General features: G+C 43.2%; 1 protein-coding gene across 1 annotated transcript in view; it reads right to left on the minus strand.

Annotated features, from left to right (window-relative positions):
* Positions 1 to 23,492, minus strand: part of RBM17 (RNA binding motif protein 17) — a 28,115-nt gene that overhangs the window by 2,430 nt on the left and 2,193 nt on the right. The window contains exons 2-9 of the mRNA XM_058669515.1: positions 17,763 to 17,900; positions 13,736 to 13,852; positions 7,552 to 7,718; positions 6,637 to 6,734; positions 4,326 to 4,382; positions 3,089 to 3,230; positions 1,269 to 1,432; positions 145 to 218 (exon numbers count right to left, since the gene is read on the minus strand). Coding sequence (XP_058525498.1) covers positions 145 to 218; positions 1,269 to 1,432; positions 3,089 to 3,230; positions 4,326 to 4,382; positions 6,637 to 6,734; positions 7,552 to 7,718; positions 13,736 to 13,852; positions 17,763 to 17,885 — 942 coding nt within the window. The 5' untranslated portion in view covers positions 17,886 to 17,900. The remainder of the gene's footprint in view (positions 1 to 144; positions 219 to 1,268; positions 1,433 to 3,088; positions 3,231 to 4,325; positions 4,383 to 6,636; positions 6,735 to 7,551; positions 7,719 to 13,735; positions 13,853 to 17,762; positions 17,901 to 23,492) is intronic.

Genomic DNA, 23,492 nt, shown 5'->3' on the forward strand with positions numbered 1-23,492 from the left:
CAATCTTACACAGGATCTACACAGATGTATTATTTTTAGTTTTAACTGTTAGCCAGGGGCAGGGATTGTGGAAGCAGGAGGGGCAGGGTCTAGGATGGGATAACAAAAACCACAGGGGGCAGACTGGCTTCTTTTGCTTCTTACCCTTAGTAGGACGACTTTAGTAGGACACTTAAGTATTTCAGTTAATGGATTTGAATCCGACTTCTTGGATGCATCTGTATAAAAAATATAGCATCAGACATGTCACGGGAGGAGTCCTACTTAAAACAACCAATTTCAAGAGCTATTTTCACCATTTATGCCCTAGAATCATCTAAAAGCATGTATACACTCAGTTTCTGAGCAAAAAAATTGGCTTACCTGCAATGAAAGCACCTGCTTTATCTTTTTACGATAATTATGGAAAATGTTTAACTTTCATCATTACCTGCAACCTTTACCCACTTCACTTTCACTTTCTGAAAGGCTGACAGATGAGACGGGCCACAGCAATGACAGGTGAGAGGTGGCTTGGAGTAACAAACAGCCTAAAGTCATTAGCCCAGAGTAATACTTAATTACAGAAGGCTAACTCAAAATATTCTCACCAATTCTAGAACCACTGTGTTAATGCTACATTAACTAGCTGCTTTCCGAGCTGCACACCAATAGGGGCTGCCTGAAAAGTTGTCTTTTTATTTTAAGAAAGGGAGTTCAGCTAAGCTGCCTCAAAACTCAACTTTCCCAATTACAGTGCTGATACACCTATCTCATTCCTATACACTCTCAGCACAGACTGTGAAACTATAATGAAAATAAAGTCATCTACCAACAGACTGCACATCGTATTTCACGGAGTAAGCAATCTCTAAGAAAACTAGAAACCACATCTCAGAGTATAGAAAAAGGACGAAAAGTACCAAAGATGTCCTGAAGAAAGTAAAGATCTACCATGTAAAATAACTAGTATGCTATATATGGTTCTGTCCTTTATTCTATAAAAACATCAATATTATTTTAGAAAGAAAACAAGATTCTCTGCCCTAAGCAGGTATTATGAAATAACTTTCCTCAAGACTGTTCATTTCCTGTTGAAGCCTCACACTGTCTCTTTGTCCCACAAGACTTTCATGTCTCTACCTCTGTTCTGAAAATACAATACAAACTTAAGGATTCTTCATCTCACAATTAGAAGCAGAAATGCAGCATGAACACAGAATTACCACATCACAGCCCACCAGCCTTTCCAGCTGCGCTGTGGGAGCAATGCTTCTTGGTAGACTTACCCTGGGCTTCACCCTTCTCCATGGCATCACCCACAATGATTTTGCCGCCCCGCTTGCTGGTCTTCTCCACTGACAATGCGGTACTCAGCCCCTGCTCATGCTTTCCCAGACCCTGGCCTTCTCGGAAGCCATACTTCTGCATGATCTTATGTGCTACTGTGCCACTAGGAGGAGGAGAATGGAAAATATTCCTTATATTTGACATTATCATCTCGAAGTTCAATTTTATATCACTATGATCTCTTTCCAGGGAAACAGTGTACATTCCGCAAAGATTTCAATGAAATCACAGATAATTAAGGAGTCTTTAGAGGGAAACTGGATGAAATGAATATTCTAAGCTAACAACTGTAATCCAGATAATCTGTTATTTTTACTTCTCTGTTATTTTTACTTCTGTTATTTTTACTTTATTGTGTGTTCTCAGAACTGCATTGCTACAGATTTAGGACCAGTTTAGTGCAAAGAGCAGCTTGTCAAAAAATAAGCACCAAGTTCCAAACCACAATAACTGCATTTTTCTAACTAGCACAGAGGCCCAAGGACCACTTGGAGATCATCTTTTTAACAAACATTAGGTGATAGACTTACGTTTGAATGGAACTGAAGAAGTCACAACATTCAGGAATTATTTCTATGGGTGTTAATTAAGGCATAATGAAATCATGAGTCTTGCCTGCTAGTCCACTGTTTGTTGTTTTTTTTTTTTTTTTACAATAGCATCGGGCTTTGACACTCAATCGTGGGGTGCCACATTAATCTCAAAGGCTCCCCCAGGTGATCATGTTGCTTAAAACTGAACCTTAAAATTTTTTCAATTGTACCACATTACATCTTTCTTAAGCATAAGTTAAACATGGTTCCGGTTTAAAATGGAAGTCAGCAAAATATCAACTTTTACCAGTAAGCAGTACCAAAAAAAAAAAAAAAAAAAAAAAAAGGGCAAATCTCCAGCATACACTCTAGGAAAGCACTGTCCCAATAAAACTTACAACTTATAATGGAGATCCTTTCTATCTACAGTGTCAAATACGATCACCATTAGCTACATGTGGCTGCTGAGTTCTTGAAATTTATTAAGTGTGGCTGAGGAACTAGACTTACATTTTTAAAATTTCAAATTAATATCATAGTTACTTTGGCTAACAGCCACCATGAAGAGTCATGCAAGTTAGGATATGGGTACCCAGAGTCAGAAACTCAAAACACTCGCGGTGTGCAAGAACCTCACCCATCTATTCCATGTCTGACCAGTGGAGGCGAGTAAGTGCGGCCTCACTGGCTGCCCTTGTACGAAAGGCAGCAACCTGTTAAACACCATACAGCTGGGCCCTTGGTGTGATGCTGCTTCATCTGACAGTCCCTAACAAATGACAGCAGGCATGAAAACACACCAATCCATGAGCCCCACCCAAATGTCTAATTATACTGAGAATGACTAATGCAAATGACTTACTAGAGGGGGAAAAAAAGTTACTTACCCTATGGCCACAGCCTAACTCAACTCTAATTCCTATACTATTTTACTTGCAAATGTTATGAAAATAAATATAAATAATTATCAGAAAGCATTCTTATCTAGAGAAATAATGTTCAGCATCTAAGACATTCAAAACTCATATGAGATCAATGTCATCTTGGACACGGATTCTTGGAGAAAGGCATTACGTGACTGAACTCGCCAAGTATCTCCCTGTGGTCAGTCCTGAAGGCCCTTGTGTGCAGACAAGCTGCGTCTACTGATCTGAGCTACCAACATTTCACCTGTTTTCTCAAGCCACTTTTACATTTTCTAACATAAAAGCACTTAAAATCATTACCCCATGTTAGCAAGGAAGGAGTTGCTAGGCCCCGTCGGAGACCTCGGTCTGTCCTGGTCCTCGTACACGGGGGGAGGAACGGCTGCTTTGGAAGACTGGGACCGAGGTCTGGAGTCTTCTTCATACGGAAAATCTCGGGGCACTGGTGAAGAAAAACAAACCAGGCTCACCAAAAAACTAGGGAAAAAAACTGTCAAACCACACCTATATCGATGACTTAAAATTAATTTAAAATACATTTCTGGTTTACCATAAGAAGTAAATCTTTTTCAAAGTACAAATGGGGAACACTGATCGCTGATTCCAACGGGGCTTCTATCTGTGTTTCATCACACGTCCTTTAAGCATGTTACTGAAACATCACTTACCCTTTAAAACACTCCTAAAGAGACAATCCTTGCATGAATTCTTAGATTTCTGTATGTTCCAAGGAAATAAAATATGCCTCTTCTGATTCTCAGTGTCTGTGGACCTGACTTAAGACTAACCCTTCTATCTCCTCAGTTCCATAGACCACAAAGGTCTCTGACAGCAGATGCCATAGACTAGATGCTCATTAAACCAAACAGAAGCTTGAAAACTATCCCGATGCCTGGACTCTACTCTTTGACATCGGTTTCAATTGGAATGTGTTCTCAGCTTTTTTTCATAACAGGTATACTAAAACACAAAAACAAAGAAAAAAATCATCTTAAAAAAAGAAAAGAAAGAAAAAACAAACTCAAATATTGCAACAGGTATGAACAGTCCAATGTTTTCTTGGGATTTGAGATATGATCAATGCAGAGTAATGGAAAATGATCTAGATGGTATTTCACATTTCAGTTACAAAGCCCAAATGTGAAATAGCTCACTGGGAGAAGCAACAGTACCTTTGGGAGAAAAAAAATAACCAATGAAAGTACTGCCCCCTTGTGGAGGGTTGTAAATAAAACAGTAAAAAAAAAATTGCAAAGGAACTTAGTGAAATGTTGGAGAAAACAAACCAAATTGACCAGGGCTGGTGGGGAGGTTGGATCTCACTGCATGAAAACCTATGCCTAAGATCCTGCCAGAAAAAGGGCTAAAGATACCCAGAACCAAAGACAGCAGCAGCTCTGGCCCAGCTTTGACCTCAGGGTCAGAGCCAGAAGATGGGTTTCCAGGCTGTTTTCTGTAAACTCAGGCATTGAGATACAACTCATAGTTAATGTCACGACTATAACAGAATAAAAGGGGAAAAAACAGATCTACATACACTCTTTGTCTTTCTCTACAAGAGAAGTAGGTGGGGCAATGGCAGCTCCGCCCATACCTGCAAAAACAAACACATGGGTTAAAGGAGGGAAAGAAAAATGTTTCCATGCCACCCTCTGAAGGGACTTCACAGGCTTTATTCTTTATATCAACATACCCCTAAGTGAGGGGAAAGGTGAAGACCTGGGACTTCATCCTCTTTGCTAATATATACATAACTGAACATCCATTTGAAGCTAGAATCAAAAATGTAGAAATCTGGGAAGAGCTGCTTGGCTGAGCAGTTACAACGCTGGTCAGGACGCCCAGAGTCACTGTCAGTGGACCTGCACTCACACCCCAGCTCTGGCGCCTCATCTCAGCTTCCCGCTGTGACTCCCAGGAAGCAGCAGTGACGCTCTGCCACCACACGGCAGACCTGCACGAAATCTTGGCTCCAAGCTTCTGCTCAAAGTTCAGGCTGTGTGGGCATTCCGGCAGCAGCCCAGGTTGTGGGAGAGCTCTATTCCTCAAATTACTACAAATTTACAAAGGAATGAAGAAAAATGAAAACATCTACACAAGTGAAACTGTTTCTTCACAGGAGCCATTCAAGAACCCCAGAATGTAGTCAAAGTCAATTCTAAGGCAAAACCACACAACCTAGGGAGGACTCAAAACAGCTTTTACAGAGTATGTGTTAACCGTTCAGGCATTCTCATATGCATGATCTCATCTAGGTTTTTAAATAAACCTTTGAAATAGGCTATTGGTGGGCCTGGTGCAATAGCGTAGTGGTTAAAGTCCTTGCCTTGTACGCACCAGGATCCCATATGGGTGCCGGTTCTAATCCCGGCAGCTCTACTTCCCATCCAGCTCTCTGCTTATGGCCTGGGAAAGCAGTCGAGGACGGCCCAAAGCCTTGGGACCCTGCACCCGCGTGGGAGACCCGGAAGAGCTCCTGGCTCCTGATCAGTGAGTACTGGCCACTGTGCTCACTTGTGGAGCCAATCATCGGACAGAACATCTTCCTCTGCCTCTCCTCCTCTCTAATAAAAATAAATAAATCTTTAAAAAAGAAATAGGTTATTGTTGGGCCCAGCAGCATGGCCTAGAGGCTAAAGTCCTCGCCTTGAATGCCCCGGGATCCCATATGGGCGCCGGTTCTAATCCCGGCAGCTCCACTTCCCATCCAGCTCCCTGCTTGTGGCCTGGGAAAGCAGTTGAGAACGGCCCAAAGTTTTGGGACCCTGCACCCGCGTGGGAGACCCGGAAGAGGTTCCTGGTTCCTGGCTTTGGATCGGCGCAGCACTGGCCGTTGCGGTCACTTGGGGAGTGAATCATCGGATGGAAGATCTTCCTCTCTCTCTCTCCTCCTATCTGTAAATCTGACTTTGTAATAAAAATAAATAAGTCTTAGAAAAAAAAAAAGAAATAGGTTATTGTTTCCAGTTTACAGATGAACTGGCACTTAAGGAATACACTCAATTCTCTGTCACACTGAAGCCTTTCCTGGAACTAAACACCATTTTGCAAGTGGGAGTCCTTCTGGCTCTGGAAGAGGCCACATGCTATCACAATTCCCATTCATGCTTACTGGATGGAAAAGGGTAAACACAAGTGAATCTTCATGTCTTTTAGTCTTTTCAACCTTAAAATAGGAAGACAACGGGGCTTTACAGAAGCTAGATTAAGGAGCACCCTCCATCCATTCTTTCAATGACCATTAGAACACTGCTTAGCTTCACTGAGACTGTATCCTGAGTAGGGCATCTGACCGAGTGGCTGCTGTCCACATCCCTGTTCTCGCATCTGAGTGTGATCCTCGGCTCCCACTCCCGACTCCAGCTTCCTGCTAGTACAGACCTGGGAGGCAGCGTGATGACTGACTAGGTTCCTCTCTCCTCACTTGGGGCCTCATTTCAGGCCAATGGGACACCTGAGGAGTCAATTAGTAGATGGGAGCTTTCAAATAATTAAAAAAAAGATTTCTCCAACAGAATTACAATTCTATTCACCAAGTACAGAGAAAGAATGATCCTTATAAGCACCTAGTTCCAAACCCTGTCTCCCCACTCTCCCATGTGATAATGGAAAGAAATTACATCCAGAAAATCCGAATGAATTCCTCAGGTCTACGTGTGTCAGGAACGTGAGTGGGAGTGTCTTGACCCTGTAGTGCTGACCAGAAACGCAACAGCACTTAGAAGTTCCAAAGAGACTATATGTGAGAAAAATCATCCAAATCAACTTCAAATCAGCTGTTCAAAAGAGTATAAAAAGTACATGGTGGGACTGCAGCATGTTTGAAACAGAAAATATTCACAACTTACTTCTTTTCCTCCTTTCTCGCTCATAATCTTCATCCTCATCAGAATCTGGGTCAGGTCTCCTTGAAAACCCACTAGCTTCATGTCTATCTTTACGTCTCCTGTGACAACAAAAGAAATGATATTCATTATAAGTGAACCACTGTAGAGATAACAGTCTGGGATGGCATCTTGACTGTCCTCTTGGATGGAAAACACACAAATCCTCTTTCATAATAAATTATTATGTATTTTTGGGGTAAGGGAAAACGACAACAGATGCACACCAGGAGAAACAACTACTTAAAGACTAAAGTTAGCTAAAGCAGGAAAAGTAAGAAAGCCTCAAAAGGTAAGACTAAACAAACTTAATAGGTACCCTGAGCATAACTAGCAATAAAGTTCCCTTGATATTTACTTCCATTATAAAGTGCATCAATAGTTATAATTCAATAACTTCAATGATCTAGAACATATATTCTTACTTGTGAAATGGTTCAATAAGAGAGCAATACAGTATTTAATACATTTATTTAATATTAGAACAAATCCTGCACTCATATATTTTTTAAAAAGATGCATATGTTTAAAAAAAACCCACCTGACTGAAAAGCAGTAGTTAGAAACATTTAAATAGTGGTAATTCTAGTAGCCATCACACAGGAAAAAAAATTTCATGACTAGGTTTCTGGATTATTTTTCTAACAAAAACCTCAAAATTCATATTTCAGGTTTTCAGAATCTATAATGAAATTTACTCAAGCCTGTTCCTATCCTGGAATATAACTACAAATTCTTGAAAAAAAAAAAAAAAAAAGATTCCTTCACTTAATTGTTCAAACATACCACAACAATTTCACTCTTACATGCTGAAGTTCATGCATTGATACTCTGGTAAACATTTCAGTTGCAAACCCCCCAATCCAGTGGAAGCCTTACTTCTCCCTCTCTTCTATTTCCTTCTGCCTTTCCAGCTCCCGCTGTCTCTGTCGTTCTTCTCTCTGGCGCTTCACTACTTTCTCATAATCATTAGGAAACATAGGATCATATTCATCAGCTAAGGGAATCAGAACTTCCCCTGCAGAAAAGCCACTGGGAACAGGGTCCTAGGAAAGAAAAAATCATCAGAATACTATCTTCACACCTTATACGATGACGCATGCTCAGGCGGCATCAGAGTCACGACAAAGAATTTCTACTTTGAGTTTAGCAGTGTACTCCCCTACTATCCCACGGCATTCTCTGCAAATTTTCAATAAGCTACCATCAAACAAAATTTAAGGCATTAGTATTTTGAAGCAAAACTTTTTATTAATAACAGCAACACAATGAACACTTCTGCTTTTATAAACTCTGAGAAAACTTGAAGCAGCAAAATAAGCCACAGATTACACAATCCTTTCTGTAGTCATCATTTAGGAGAATAACTTCAGATTCTTATTTACTCAGAAAACAATGTATTATGATTAGGAACATTTTCTTTCTTTTTAAAATGATTTTTATTTTACTTGTATTGGAAAGTCAGATTTACAGAGAAGAGGAGAGACAGAGGAAGATCTTCCATTCAATGATTCACTCCCCAAGAGACTGCAACAGCCAGAGCTGCAGCAATCCGAAGCCAGGAGCCAGGAGCTTCTAGCGGGTCTCACACGTGGATGCAGGGTCCCAAAGCTTTGGGCCATCCTAGACTGCTTTCTTAGGCCATAAGTAAGAAGCTGGATGGGAAGTGGGGCCGCGGATATTAGAACTGGCACCCATATGGGATCCTGGTGAATACAAGGCAAGGACTTTTAGCCATCACGCTACCACACCAGGCTCAGGAACATTTTCTTAGTTATAACTTTTTCTTTTTTAAATCCCTTTGAACACCAATCTCTCCCCAGGCCCTGAGTCAGCCCAGATGGATGTAATGCCATTCCTATCAGTGTAATGTAAAGCTCGCAAAAAAACAAAAAACAAACAAAAAAACCTTTTGTATTTTCTCTTCTATACTTTTAGAAACTTCATCTACTCTTTGAGAGAAAGAGGTAATCTTACAAAAATAATCAGAAAAAGGGTGGTTGTGTTGGCTCAACTGGCTAAATCTTTCTCTTGAAAGCGTTGGGATCCCATATGGGTGTTGGTTCATGTTCTTGCTGTTCCACTTCCCATCCAGCTCCCTGCTTGTGGCCTGGGCAAGTAGTCAAGGGTGGCCCAAAGCTTTGGGACACTGCACCTGCGTGGGAGATGTGGAAGAATCTTCTGGCTCCTGGCTCTGAATTGGCTCAGCTCTGGTCGTTATACCCACTTGTGGAGTGAATCAGCAGAAGATCCTTCTCTCCTCTTTTCTGTATATCTGCCTTTCCAATAAAAATAAAGCAATCTTTAAAAAAAAAAAAAAAAGAGGAGGAGCCAGAGTATAGCCTAAGCGAAAACAGAAAGCCCATCATTAGAGACGGGCTTTAACCTGGCCTTGCTTCCTTGATGTGCATGTGGGTCTCTGAGCTATGACCCAACTTTCCCAAGCCGCTGCACTTTCTCCTGTTAGTTTTCTTAGCATAACCTTTCCAAATGACTTGTAAAGATTAAGATTCCTTTCCTGGTATATACAGATACCTTAAACAAGAACTTAGAATCAAGGTTAGTGTCCTTAAGTACCTAGTTAGTATTTATCAGGAAGTGCACTGCCAACAGTATCAAAGGTGAGAAGGTCATTTGTAAAATGTATTCCAGTTTGAACACAAATGATAGGATCAAGACAGCTTATGATTAACATATTTAAATTCAACACTTTCTGTATTCTGTGAGGTTTAACATTTGCATCATAAAATAAATCCTTCATTATTTCCTTATGATTAAAAATCAGAAATGCTTATGATCCAATGAATAAAAGCAAGTATAAAAGCTAACTGCAAACATACCCCAAACCCTGCTCCTGGAAAATTTATGTAACATGGAGCTCCCAAAAGAGTCCCAAGGCTTTGGGCCGTCCTCTAGTGATTTCCCAAGCCACAGACATGGAGCTGGAAGGGAAGCGGGGCTGCTGGGACACGAACTGGCACCCATACAGGATCCTGGAGTGTGCAAGGTGAAGATTTTAGCTGCTAGGCTATCGCACCAGGCCCAGTAGTTATGAATTTGTGTTCACACAAAAGATACCTTGAAAAAAGTAACAGTACACAAATAAGACTTTTTTATATTGGAGAGACAAGCTCAGAGCCACTCAATTTATAAAATACCTTCATTTTAGTATTTCTTTTTTTTTTTTTTAAGATTTATTCATTTTATTACAGCCAGATATACACAGAGGAGGAGAGACAGAGAGGAAGATCTTCCATCCGATGTTTCACTCCCCAAGTGAGCCGCAACGGGCTGATGTGCGCCAATCCGAAGCCGGGAACCAGGAACCTCCTCCAAGTCTCCCACGCGGGTGCAGGGTCCCAATGCATTGGGCCGTCCTCAACTGCCTTCCCAGGCCACAAGCAGGGAGCTGGATGGGAAGTGGAGCTGCCGGGACCAGAACCGGCGCCCATATGGGATCCCGGGGCGCTCAAGGCGAGGACTTTAGCCGCTAGGCCACGCCGCCGGGCCCCATTTTAGTATTTCTAAGACACAAACTATCAACATGAAAGCTGCACCCGGCATGGTAGCCTAGCGGCTTAAGTTCTCACCTTGCACAAGCCTGGATCCCATATGGGCATCAGTTCTAATCCCAGCAGCTCCACTTCCCTTCCAGCCCCCTGCTGTAGCCGGGGAAAGCAGTCAAGGATGGCCCATAGCCTTAGAACCCTGCACCGTGCGTGAGACCCGCAAGAAGCTCCTGGCTCCTGGCTTTGGATCGGCTCAACTCTGGCTGTTGCAACTGTTTGGGGAGTGAATCAACAGACAGAAGATCTTCCTCTCTGTCTCGTCTCTTCTCTGTAAATCTGACTTTTCAATAAAAGTAAAATAAATCTTTGAAACAAAAACTTGTGTTATTTAAAAAACTAGAACTTCATTGTATAAATCCTGTTAAACTTGGGCCTGGCGGCGTGGCCTAGCGGCTAAAGTCCTTGCCTTGAAAGCCCCGGGATCCCATATGGGCGCTGGTTCTGATCCCAGCAGCTCCACTTCCCATCCAGCTCCCTGCTTGTGGCCTGGGAAAGCAGTTGAGGATGGCCCAATGCATTGGGACCCTGCACCCGCGTGGGAGACTTGGAGGAGGTTCCTGGTTCCCGGCTTTGGATCGGCACCCACCGGCCCGTTGAGGCTCACTTGGGGAGTGAATCATAGGACAGAGGATCTTCCTCTCTGTCTCTCCTCCTGTCTGTATATCTGACTTTGTAATAAAAATAAATCTTAAAAAAAAAAATTTTTAAATAAAAAAAAAATAAATCCTGTTAAACTTGACAATGAATCATCCTTCTTTAAATCTGTAAACAGGGCCCAACGCAATGGTGGTGTTATATACTGTTAGAAACAAGCTGGCAGTAAAACTAAAGGGAGAAGAAAGGAAGATGGGTATACAACTGTGCTGCTGGAATTATATCTGCAAACCACACTGAATCTATTAAAACCTAATTAAAATTAAAATAAATTAATTTAATTTTTTTTTTTAAGATTTTATTATTATTGGAAAGCCGGATATACAGAGAGGAGGAGAGACAGAGAGGAAGATCTTCCATCCGATGATTCACTCCCCAAGTGAGCCGCAACGGGCCGGTGCTGCGCCGATCCGAAGCCGGGAACCAGGAACCTCTTCCGGGTCTCCCACGCGGGTGCAGGGTCCCAGTGCTCTGGGCCGTCCTCGACTGCTTTCCCAGGCCACAAGCAGGGAGTTGGATGGGAAGTGGAGCTGCCGGGATTAGAACCGGCGCCCATATGGGATCCCAGAGAGGTTCAAGGCGAGGACTTTAGCCTCTAGGCCATGCCGCCGGGCCCAAAATAAATTAATTTTAAAAACAGGCCAAAACAAGGCCTGATTTCTTAAAGTAACCTCAGGGAAGCTATCCCAAGAAAGTTCTAAAGGAATACAAAGCTTTTTGTAAGAATTGTCCATTAGGTCCTCTGCCCTTGCTGAGCCATGTGTGAGTTGTGTCTGGGTATAGACCAGGCTTGGTTGGGCTGTAGCACTCAACAGTAAGAACTGGAAAGATGAGGGCTGGTCAGGAAAGGTCACTGCTCAGCTAGGACAGGAGGTGGACTAAGCAGGGTTGGCCCATAGACCCACCGGTGGCCACAAGATCTGGTATTGGGAGAGGTTCGGATGGAGGAGCCTGGGCAACTCCTCTGTCAGGACACAGTCCCTGCAGGTGAGCACAAGAACCATGATAGGGAGCAGCCCAGACCAGGCCAGGGAATGGTACCCACAGGCATACATTTGGCCCCACTTGGGGGTGAACCAGGTTGGGCCAGTTCATATCACCCGCTGGCAAATCAGACTACAGAATGGGAATGTGGGTCTGGCATGGTAGGGTCGTGGCACATGCCAGTTCACATAGGGCCAGGACTGGGGGTCGGATGGGCTGGGCTAGGCTGTAGCTCCCACCAGCGTGAGTTGTAATTGAGGATAGGCCTGGCCCAGCCAGGCTACAGTACCCACTAGCAAATGCTGAGGAGAGGTGGGCCATATCAGACTGGGCCACAGCACCCAACCAGCACATGAGACCCATGAACCCAGCAAAGGGGCTATGGAGGACTTCCCTGCTGGACCACCACTCCCACTAGAGTGCGTAAATTGGGATGACGGCAGACCAGGCTGGGCAGGGCTGCCATACCTGTTGGCCTCATGTGACCTGGATCAGGGGAAAGCTAACTGACTGTTCCTACTGGTGCATGCGTAAGTGAGAGTGAATATGGTTTAGATGGGCCTTGTCACAGCACCAGCAGGCAGATCCTGGCCTAGGGCAAATTCTATTAAGTTAAAACAGCAGAACACCTAGAGAATGCAAGATGTGGGAGTGGGAGTGGGCCCAGTAAGGAAACAGTGGGCACCTCCCTCTTGGGTTACCACCCCCATTGGTGAGTATGAGAACCAGGACTGGGGAAGACATGTCTAGACAGAGAGTGGCACCCACCAGCACATATGTAGGCTGGATAGTGGGGCTGGTTGGGTTGAACTAGGTTTCAATGCCCATTGATGTGTATGAGAGCTGAGTGGGATGTGGGACAGATGGACCAATCTGCTGCACTTACTGGCAAGCATGAAAACCAAGGCATGGGGCAGGCCTGGTTATTGTGGGTCGCTCCGACTATGCTGCAGCTCCCACTAGTGTATGTGAAGGCCAAGTGTGTGGTAGGCAGGATCAGGCTGTGCTCCAACACCCATTGGTTTGTGTAAAACACAGGGCTGGAGGCAGAACTGACCCAGCAATTGCAACCACCAGCATGTGCATGAGCTGATATGGGTGACAGACTGTGCCGGACCCTGTATTGGCAAGCACATACAAGAATCAGGTCTGGGATTGCCTCAGACGAAGTTTCTGTGGGGATCCCCCCAGCTGAATTGCTGGACTCAGAACCCCAACCATGGAAAGAATTGCAGGTTCCACAGTCTGATTGTGGAGTGCATCTGTCAGAGCTGCGCCTCGTCAGTGGCTTAGACGGAGCAGTGGACAGCATATCCAGGTGCACATGGAGGATATGGCAGTACACTGGAGTCTGCAGAGGACATCTGGTACAACAGAGGATGGAGGACAGAACAAATTGATCAACTACCCCAGCAAATGTTGGTAGTGAATAACTGGGCAAATGGAGACACTAAGGTAAACTATGTCAGCCAGTGGATTCTGGAGAGAATTCATCATGCCGGGAGTGGTGGTAGTAATTAGGAACTGTTGAACTACTGAAACCTCATGAGCAGGACCCTCAGATCATGCCCCACATTGGGGACCCTTGGGTGGTGTAGGCTGGCTGTCCTCCATCCCAGAGTGGGAAGCGTTTGGAAGGCTGGGTGTGGCTTCTCCCTTTATCTCCCCCATTCTCCCAGACACAGGAAGGAAAAAAAAAGAGAATGTGGAAATGGTGATCTCACCCACTTTCCTGTAGCCCTTGACCCTAATCACCTTAATCAACTATGTAAAAGTCATCAAAAATAAAAATAATAATTAAAAAAATAAACAAAGCAGGAACATGTATCAAGGTCACAGGTGAAGTGTGGGCTTACCTTCAGTCCAGCTGCTACATGTGGAGGTGTGTCCACAATCTGTCGATCGTCCGAGGAGCCGCCTCGCTTTAGGTCAATGACTGGGGCAAGCACCGTACTTTGTTTCGTCCTTTGGCTCTAAAATGACCAGAAATAAGAAAAGTAATACGGGGAGAAAAGCTTTACACGGGATTTTCCCTTTGCTCACAGGCCATATCTGTCAACACATTACAGTTTAACTCGTATGCACAAGGAATGGGTCTGTTTCCATTTCCTGGGCAGGTGACACTTGAGGATGAAGGTCATTTTCCCTGCTATTAGGAAATACAACCCTGACACTTTCATTATGAACCTATAGAAAAAAAATTAGAGAAATTATTCATAAAATGTGACCACTGCTTATGTTTTACCATATTTTCTTTAATCTACACCTGTTTTTTTTTCCTGAATCATTTCAAAATTGGTAACAGCATGACATTTTACCACCAGTTTCCTAAAACGCAGGACATTCCCTCACTTTACCATATTACCAGATCTAACGAAATCAATAATTTAGTAATTTCTAAGTTGTTCCCAAAATATCTTTTAAGTAGCTGATTAAACAACAACAACAAAAAAATCAGGGTCCTACCAAAGCTCCTGAAAACACATTTATTTTCTAAAAGTCTTGATTTAGAATAGTCCTGCTTCCTTGCACTATAACCAATAATTTTCATTTCCTTCTTTTATTTACACTGTCTCGTAAAACGCTACATATCCTACTTCTGTTCAATAACTTCCTAGTGATCTAGTTTAACTTTATTCTTTCTGCACTGCTTTTAACCGACGTGAACGAATGAATCAGTTCAGGGTGAAGCTTTCAGACGATCTTCACAGGTGGGCAAACACAGAGGCGCACAGCAGGCTGTCCATCAGCAATGCTGAGGCTGATTACAGGAGCATGGCGGTGACCAACAACTTTCCATTATAAAGGTACAGTTTTCCCTTTTGGTAACTTATTTTTTTTTTAATTTATTTTTATTGCAATGTCAGATATATAGAAAGGAGGAGACAGAGAGGAAGATCTTCCGTCCAAGTGACGGCAAAGGCTGGAGCTAAGCTGATCTGAGGCCAGGAGCTCTTCTGGGTCTCCCATGCGGGTACAGGGTCCCAAGGCTTTGGGCCATCCTTGACTGCTTTCCCAGGCCACAAGCAGGGAGCTGGATGGGAAGCAGTGCTGCTGAGATTAGGACTGATGCCCATATGGGATCCTGGACATGCAAGGCGAGGACATTAGCTGCTAGGCCACTGTGCTGGGCCCTCCCTTTTGGTAATTTAAAGTGGTACTTCACTACTACCACTACAAAATGATTAGAAAAAGCTTCATCTCTCTTGAATATGACAATATTAATCAACTTAAGTGAACCAAAGTTCAATCAATTATCAAATGTACAAGCCACAGAGTGAATATCAAAATTTAAAGAATGGGAAAGTGGAGCCTGGCACAATAGCTTAGTGGCTAAAGTCCTCACCTTGTATGCACTGAGATCCCATATAGGCACCAGTTCATATCCCAGCTGCTCCACTTCCCTTCCAACTCCCTGCTTGTGGTATGGGAACGCAACAGAGAATGGCCCAAAGCATTGGGGCTCTGCACCCCACATGGGAGACTAGGAAGAAGCTCCTAGCTTTGGGTCGGCTCAGCTCCGGCCATTGTGGCCATTTGGGGAGTGAAACAGAGGATGGAAGATCCTTCTCTCTGGTCTCTCCTTCCCTCTGTAAATCTGACTTTCCAACAGAAATAAATCAATCTTGGGAAAAAAAAAAAGAATGGGACAGGGGATTATCAGATAATTTATATCATCTATTATTACTGATTTTTTTTTCCCTTAAAAATGTATCCATTTGAAAGAGAGATCTTTCAACTGTTGGTTCATTCCAAAGAAGGCCACAACAACCAGGGCTGGGCAAGACTGAAATCAGGAGCTGCTTCTGGGTCCCCCATGTTGGCGGCAGAGGTCTAAACTCCTGTGCCATCTTCTGCTGTTTTTCTCAGGCCATTATCAGGGAGCTGGATAGGAAGTAGAACAGCAGGGACTTAACTGGCACCCAAATGGGATTCTAGTACTGTAGATAGCAGCTTTAGCTGCTGCACCATAACACCAGACCCTAGTTCTCAATTCAGAATATATTTTAAGAGCAGAGATACAAATGAAACCATACACAAAACTCATTTAAGCCACAGGTAAAACTCTCCAAAACAATCTTCACAATTTTGATAGGCTAGTGCAGTACTGTGAGTAGTTAAATGAATAGCCTAAGGAAATCAATGCAATATCTTTACTCTCTTTTGAAAAAAAAAAAATACTAATCGTAGCAATCTCAAAAATACTAGAAAGCAGAACGGCATCATAAACAACTTTCAATTTTCATGAATTTAAAAAACATATTTATGCCTGGCATTGATGTGTGATAGTTAAGTCATCACCTGTGATGCCAGCATCTCATTGTTGGTTCAAGCCCTGTCTGCTCCATTTCTCATCCCTGTTAACACACCTGCACCTACAAAAGCAGTGGGAAATGGCCCAAATCTTTGGGCCCCAGTAATACCCACGTGGGAGATCCAGAGGAAGTTCCTGACTTCAGACTGGCCCAGCTCATCATTTGGGCAGAGCGCCAGCAGGTGGAAGACCTGTTTCCCTATGACTCTCCCTCTCTGTAAACTCTTACACACATACATACATATATATATATTTTAAAGATTCATTTATTTTTATTACAAAGTCAGATATACAGAGAGCGGAGGAGAGACAGAAAAGAGCTTCCGTCTGATGATTCACTCCCCATGGTTCAACACACACAAACCAACACGATCCCTGACATCAATAGAATGAAGGATAACAATCATATGGTATTTTCCCAGACACAGAACGTCTCATTCAGTAAAAGTCAATATTTATTTAGGATAAAGAAAAAACAAACAAACAAACAAAACAAAACAAAAAAACCCCAAAACCAACTGCTACAGGCTACAGAAAGGACATATCTCAAAATGTTTTTTTTTTCCTCCCTTAAAAGTTACTTATTTTTATCGAGAAGGCACTAGGCTCGCTCCCCAAACGGATGCCAACGGCTGGAGCTGAGGTGATCCAAAGCCAGGAACTTTGTGGTCCTTCTGGGTCACTCATGCAGATACAGGGTCCCAAGGCACTGGGTCATCCTCCTCTGCTTTCCCAGGCCACAACCAGGAGCTGGATGGGAAGTGGAGCAGCCAGGACGCAAACAGGCACCCATATGAGATGCTGGCACTAGCAGCTTATCCCATTGTGCTACAACACTGGCCTTATAATTTATCCATAAAATAAGCAAACAGGGCTTGGCGCAATATTGCAGCGGTTAAAGTCCTCGCCTTGAACGCACTGGGATCCCATATGGGCGCCAGTTCTAGTTTTGGCTGCCCTGCTTCTCATTCAACTCTCTGCTTGCGGCCTGGGAAAGCAGTCCAGGATGGCCCAAAGCTTTGGGACCCTGCACGCACGTGGGAAACCTGGAGAAGGCTCGAGGCTCCTGGCTTTGGAAATGGCTCAGTTCCAGCCATGGCAGCCACTTGGGGAGTGAACCATCGCACGGAGGATCTTCCTCTCTGTATATCTGCCTTTCCAATAAAAATAAATAAATCAAAAAAAAAAAAAAAAAAAAAAAAAAAAAAGCAAACAAAAAACTTACTTCTGGGGCCCTAGCCCAGAGCCAGAAATTACCAGAATATTGGGACTATGGCTACAAAATCAGCATTTTAAACACACTATATTCAGTCTCAGATATACGGAAGTTTAAAAATCAGAGTCACTACTGGAAGTTGACAGCACTACTTCACTTCTCCAAGAAATATTTACATTGCAAGGAACCAGCCAGCAGTAGTGAGTAACTCCTCAACCCTCTCCTCCTATACATGTTTAACACTATTTACTCAATAAAAAGGCAAAAGGACAAGCTTAAACCACATTGCCCCTAACCCTGGAAAGAGCCCACCCTGCAGACACCTGTTCTGGGAGCCTGAGCATGCACTTACCTTTGCTTGCGTGAGAGCGGCCTTCTTCACCTGAAGCTGAGACTGCAGGAGTTTGAAGTTTTTGGACCAGCCCTCTGTTTTTGAGTCACTGGTCTCCACTCCTAGATCATCATACAAGGACATCTTTTCAGTTTAGTGCTGAAAGGCAAGAGGGGTCAAGATTAAAGAATGCAAAATACAACAAAGATTTCACAGTCTTCCTTAAATATCATGGAATGTAGGATCCAGCATTCTTCAATATATGAAATTATGTTCATGACATATATCAAAAAGAAATCTCCAGAACTAATTTTTCCCACCTATAAGATCATGTGGCCAAGTGATTCAAAAGTGAAATCCCTTGGTCTTGTAGTATTTGATAAGAAAAGAGAAAGATATTCTAGATTTGGGGCATAATTATACCTATCTGATTTTTAAAAACTGCTTATTTCAAAGAGTTACAGAAGGGGGCGGGGAGCTGGATACAGGGATGGGGTCTTCCACCTGCTGGTTCACTTCCCAAATGTCTGCATCAGCAAAGGATGGGCCAGGCTGAAACCATGAACTTTGACGTCTACCTGGTCTCGCTTGGGCTAGCAGGGGCCCAAGCACTGGGCTGGCAGATGCCCAAAGCAGCGTCTGCTGCTGCTTCCCCAGGCACGTCAGCAGGGAGCTGGATCAGAAAGCGAGCAACTAGCACACATATGAGATACAGGCAGCACAGGCGGCAGCTTAACCTACTGCACAATGCCAGTCGCACACATACCCGTTTTTCAATTTTAAATTCCACTTATTGTAATAGGAAAAAGTAGATGCTCTACAAAAATGCCAATTACCAGATTTAACAGCATAATTAGGTATGATTTACAGTGAGAAGAAAATTAAGCCATACTCTTAAGAAAAATATAGAGCATCTCAGAGATGCTCTAATTTTATAAATATGATTGTCAAAAGGGGAGTAGAAAGTTGCTCTGACTTCCTCATAACCTATTAGGTAGAAATTTGAATCTTTATCTTTGATTATAAAGAAATAATTACCAACCTACATGTGACAGCAACATACAATATTCTTGAGACGGTAGACGAATACGTAACAACAAAAAGTTAAGAGTTAACAGGAACTAATGCTTGTCCATTCGGGCTCGAAGTTAACTGCCATATCTACCAACTTAAAGCCCTGCCGTTTATAGCTGAGGCAACGGCTATGAAGAAGGAGGGTTTCTAAAAGCAGAGCCCTGGGGTAATGGTGGCTGATTGCTCCAACAGACACAAAGAAGTGAAAGTTTGTTTACAGAATCTCTTCCCGCATAGGCTTCCCTGGCAACTCACGGCACCGCTGACAGCAGCACATTCAACAGCACAAAGTCAAACTGACTCAAAAAGTGATACCTTGTATCATAATCACAACCCATGGAGGCCAAATCAAGAATAAACTTCACTGCTTAACAAGGATGACTGAAAACTTCAAAGTTTTGCAAGGAACCCTCCTAGGATACACCTCAGAACCTATTTTAGCCCATCCTATTGCTTCTGTTTTTATTTTATTTTGTATTTATTCATTTTTGATGATTATTACATTGTTGACCAAGGGTGGGAAGGATTGGGGTTAGGAAAAAGTAGGTGGAATCATTATTTCCAATTTCTCTATTTCTTTCTGTCCCTGGGGGAAGGGGATAGATAAAGGCGGAAGTCACACCCAGCCTCTGAAATGTCCCAGTAACCAGGGATGGAGAACCACCATCCAGTATCAACCTAGGGTCTGGCTGTAGTATATGTTCTGAGGGGTCTGATCAAGCATTTTGGATAGTTCTGAAATGCTGTTGATTTTGCCTATCCAAGGGTAAGGCAACCCTCCCAATACCCATTGGCTGACATGGTTGACCTCAAGTCTCCATTCACCCAGATTTTTGCTGTCACCATTTCCTGGGGTAGATGTCCAGTTTGCTCTGTTCTTTCTTCTGTGACAGTACCAAATGAGCTGCCATATTCTCCATGTGCATCAGGGTCTGTGTCCACGGTTCCACCTTTTTCACTCACTGGCAGTTTGAAGGACCAGAGCCAGATGACCCGAGCCCCACTCGATCCCCACGGCCCCAGCGCTCACACGACCCAAGCCTTGCGGATCCCCAACCCCCAGGGCTGATGAACCTGGCACTCACAGGCTAACCCACTCTATCGTACACTATAAAAAGCTAGACCCAATTTATACTGTTCTTTACTACGATCAATGCTCAGCCCAAAGCTAGGTAGGAAATGAGGTCAGACACAGTGGTAAAGGTCTAACTGCAAAGTCCTTCCACGGCATCTATTCAGGAATTCCTGGGCGGCAATACTTCAGCTATAAAGAACACCATGCTCAATGGCTTTTCTGCACTTTTCTCATAGTTCACCTAGAATTCCAAACTCATCATTCTTACTTAGACACACATATGCTTGAACTCTAATCTGGGAAAAACTCAGTAAAAGCAGAAGCAAGAAAAGCAAGCGAGTTCATCCTAGCCCCACGGTACTCAAAAAAGTACAACTCAGAAAAGTATTAGTTTTCAGTCAGAAACAACCAAGCACGCTTCTTCTAGCTTCGTTTAAGATTTAACTGGCCACCAAACAAAAGCCTCATAAACCACAGGTTCATTCGTTTTCTTCAGTCTTATGACGGTAGGGAAGATAAACAATTTCACCTTAAGGAAAATCACAAACTATCAAAAACTTCTAAGAACTGAAGTTAAACACTACTTTAGATGTTTGTTTCTCTCAATATCACTTTGTAAGAAACATGAGAACTGCTTTGGAGATCTTCCAAACATGTAAAAATGCAAATAGGATAACCAAATACCCACTTACATAAAGGGGAACAGGGAGATCAGCTTATTCATTTTTCAATCTCCAATGTCTTAAAATGGAGTAGAAATTAATTAGCATTTATTAAATTGTTTAATGCAATACAAATTCTAAATTGTAGCCACATAAATCAACACAAACTTAGCAATGTTAACAGGCTCCACTGCAAAGTAAATAGGCAAGGCCTATAGGAGGACGGTGGGGATGACCGCACAGGACCCAGTGCCTACTGAATGGCAAAATCCTCAAGTTTTATATTTTGGACATTTCACAATACACTCGTAAGAAGTTCAAAAAGAAAGGAGTAAGAGGCAGTGGCGGGGACAGCATGCCGAGTGACCCTGCGCACTAGTGCATACCTAGCCAGAACACTGCAGCGGACGGAAACACGCCTCAACATTCTGGGGTAAAACTCAGGCCGACAGAGGATCTGTTTCCAACATGACTCCACACCTAGCAGTTTAACATGTTAACAAACATTTCCCAGCTGAGTTAGGATTCCATTTCATGTCTAAATTGCAGGTGGCTGACAACCTCTGCACTGCCTTGCTCCGAAAGCTTTAGGATCGTTTATGCAGAAAAATCTTGCATTCAACTAAAGTTCCTCATTTGTTTTCTCAAACCTCTAAAAAAAACATGTTAAGTATTAGAAACTAATGTATCTTACCAGTTTCTGCTAGTTTGCTATAAGAGCTTATAAAATCAAATCTGTGAATCACAGTAAACACAGATGTTTTCATTTTTTTTACTTTCACTGAAGTTCACAAAACTGTATTAATCACTGCAGCAATACATTGTTCTAATCCACCCATGCATGTATGAGTTGCCCTTACTTAGTTATAATGCTACAAGCACCTGTGAATTTACCATTCTAAATAAGACAGGATCTGGACAAGAAATTACACCTCATCACATGCCCCCTCCCCAAGCCACTCACCTGACTTTCCCTGAATCTCATTTGCCTTATTATTTCCTCGCTGTCTTTTCAAACAAATTTATTCAAATGATGTTTAGAAGTTATTTGCTTATTTGCAAGGTAGTGAGGTGGAGGGAGAGAGGGGGAAGAGGTAAGTGTGTATCTCAATCCGCAGGTCCCCTCTCCATTTGCCCCCAGTAGTCAAGGCTAGGCCAGGCCAAAGCCAGCAGCCAGGAACTCGGTCTGGTTTTCCCATCAGGGATCCAAGTGCTAACAGCACCATGTAAAATGCCCATCCTGTATTTACAGTCCTAACACAGCTCTTCTTTAAAAGGTGCTTGCAACTTTCATTTTTGTCCCAGTTTATTAATTCTCCCCCAAGGCAATGAAATGTATTTAACAAGTACCTTACCAAGGCTCTGTCAATACTCATGTTTAACAGAATTAGTGTTGAGGATAGTACCCGGATAACATATAAACATGCATTTCATAAAGTCTGGCTCCAGTTAATGAATCAAAATCAGCATTTTCTTTTTTTTTTTTAAAGATTTATTTATTTTTAATGCAAAGTCAGATATACAGAGAGAGGAGGAGAGACAGAGAGGAAGATTCTCCGTCCGATATTTCACTCCCCAAGTGAGCCGCAACGGCCGGTGTGCGCCGATCAGAAGCCGGGAACCTGGAACCTCTACCGGGTCTCCCACGCGGGTGCAGTGTCCCAATGCATTGGGCCGTCCTCAACTGCCTTCCCAGGCCACAAGCAGGGAGCTGGATGGGAAATGGAGCTGCCCAGATTAGAACCGGCACCTATATGGGATCCTGGGGCGTTCAAGGCGAGGACTTTAGCCGCTAGGCCACGCCGCTGGACCCCAAAATCAGCATTTTCTAACATTTAGAAATACCATAAGCAGACAGGTTCCAAAGCAAATATCAACAGCTGGTTTTTCTAACTTCCTTAATATTTGCCGTGAAGTCCATTATATCAACATTAGCCTTTGATCCTCTATATATTTCATTTTTATTAAGAACACAATAAACATGATTCTGCTGGAAGGAAGAATAGTGAATTTCCGAGCACGAAGCTGCAAAGCTACTGCTGCTTTCTGCTTTTTTTTATTGAAGACTCAGAGAGAGAAAGCTCCACCTGCCGGTTCATTCCCCAAACGCTTGCCAACAGCTGAGGCTGGGTGCCCACAGTTCCCCTGGTGGGAGGCACACCTGACCACCTGGACTACCAGCACAGCTGTCGGGCCTGCAGTCAGGAGTACCGTGTCGTGGAAGCAAGCATCATACCCACCAGTAAGCAGATGCTCACTCTTGTGGAGTATTGTTTTTAAATAAGTACTATCAGCATGAAGAACGAGTAAGATGTCTCAGAAACTTTCTACCCACTTGTCTTTCACTTACGTATCGTACAAGCCTTCACAACTACTACTCCCATGCCAAAGCTACCCCCAATTTGCTCCCGCTACACATACTAAATCTACTGGGATTATAGCAACCTGTTACGCTGCCTCCAACTGTCATTATAAACACTTCTTAAAGTGTTTTTGCCTTCATTTTTAATCTCTGGCTTTGCAATATGCCTGGAATACAGTAAGAAGTCTATAAATACTTTTCTAGGGGCTGGTGTTGTGTCATAGCAGGTAAAGCTGCCACCTGCAACATGAGTGTCCTATATAGGAGTTGATGTGTATCCCAGTTGCTCCACTTCCAATACAGCTCCCTGCTAATGGCCTAGGAAAAACAGCAGGGGGTGGTCCGAGTGTATGGGCCCCTGCTATCTATGAGAGACGCAGATGAAGCTCCCAGCTCAGCCCTGGCCAGCGTGGCCACCTGGAGAGTGACCAAGCAGATGGAAGACATCTCACTGTAACTCTTTCAAATAAGTCTTTTTTTTTTTCAAAGATTTATTTATTTTTATTACAAAGTCAGATATACAGAGAGGAAGATCTTCCATCCAATGATTCACTCCCCAAGTGAGCGCAATGGCCGGT

This window comes from Ochotona princeps, chromosome 10 (genome assembly GCF_030435755.1).
Source record: "Ochotona princeps isolate mOchPri1 chromosome 10, mOchPri1.hap1, whole genome shotgun sequence".
NCBI classification, from domain to species: domain Eukaryota; kingdom Metazoa; phylum Chordata; class Mammalia; order Lagomorpha; family Ochotonidae; genus Ochotona; species Ochotona princeps.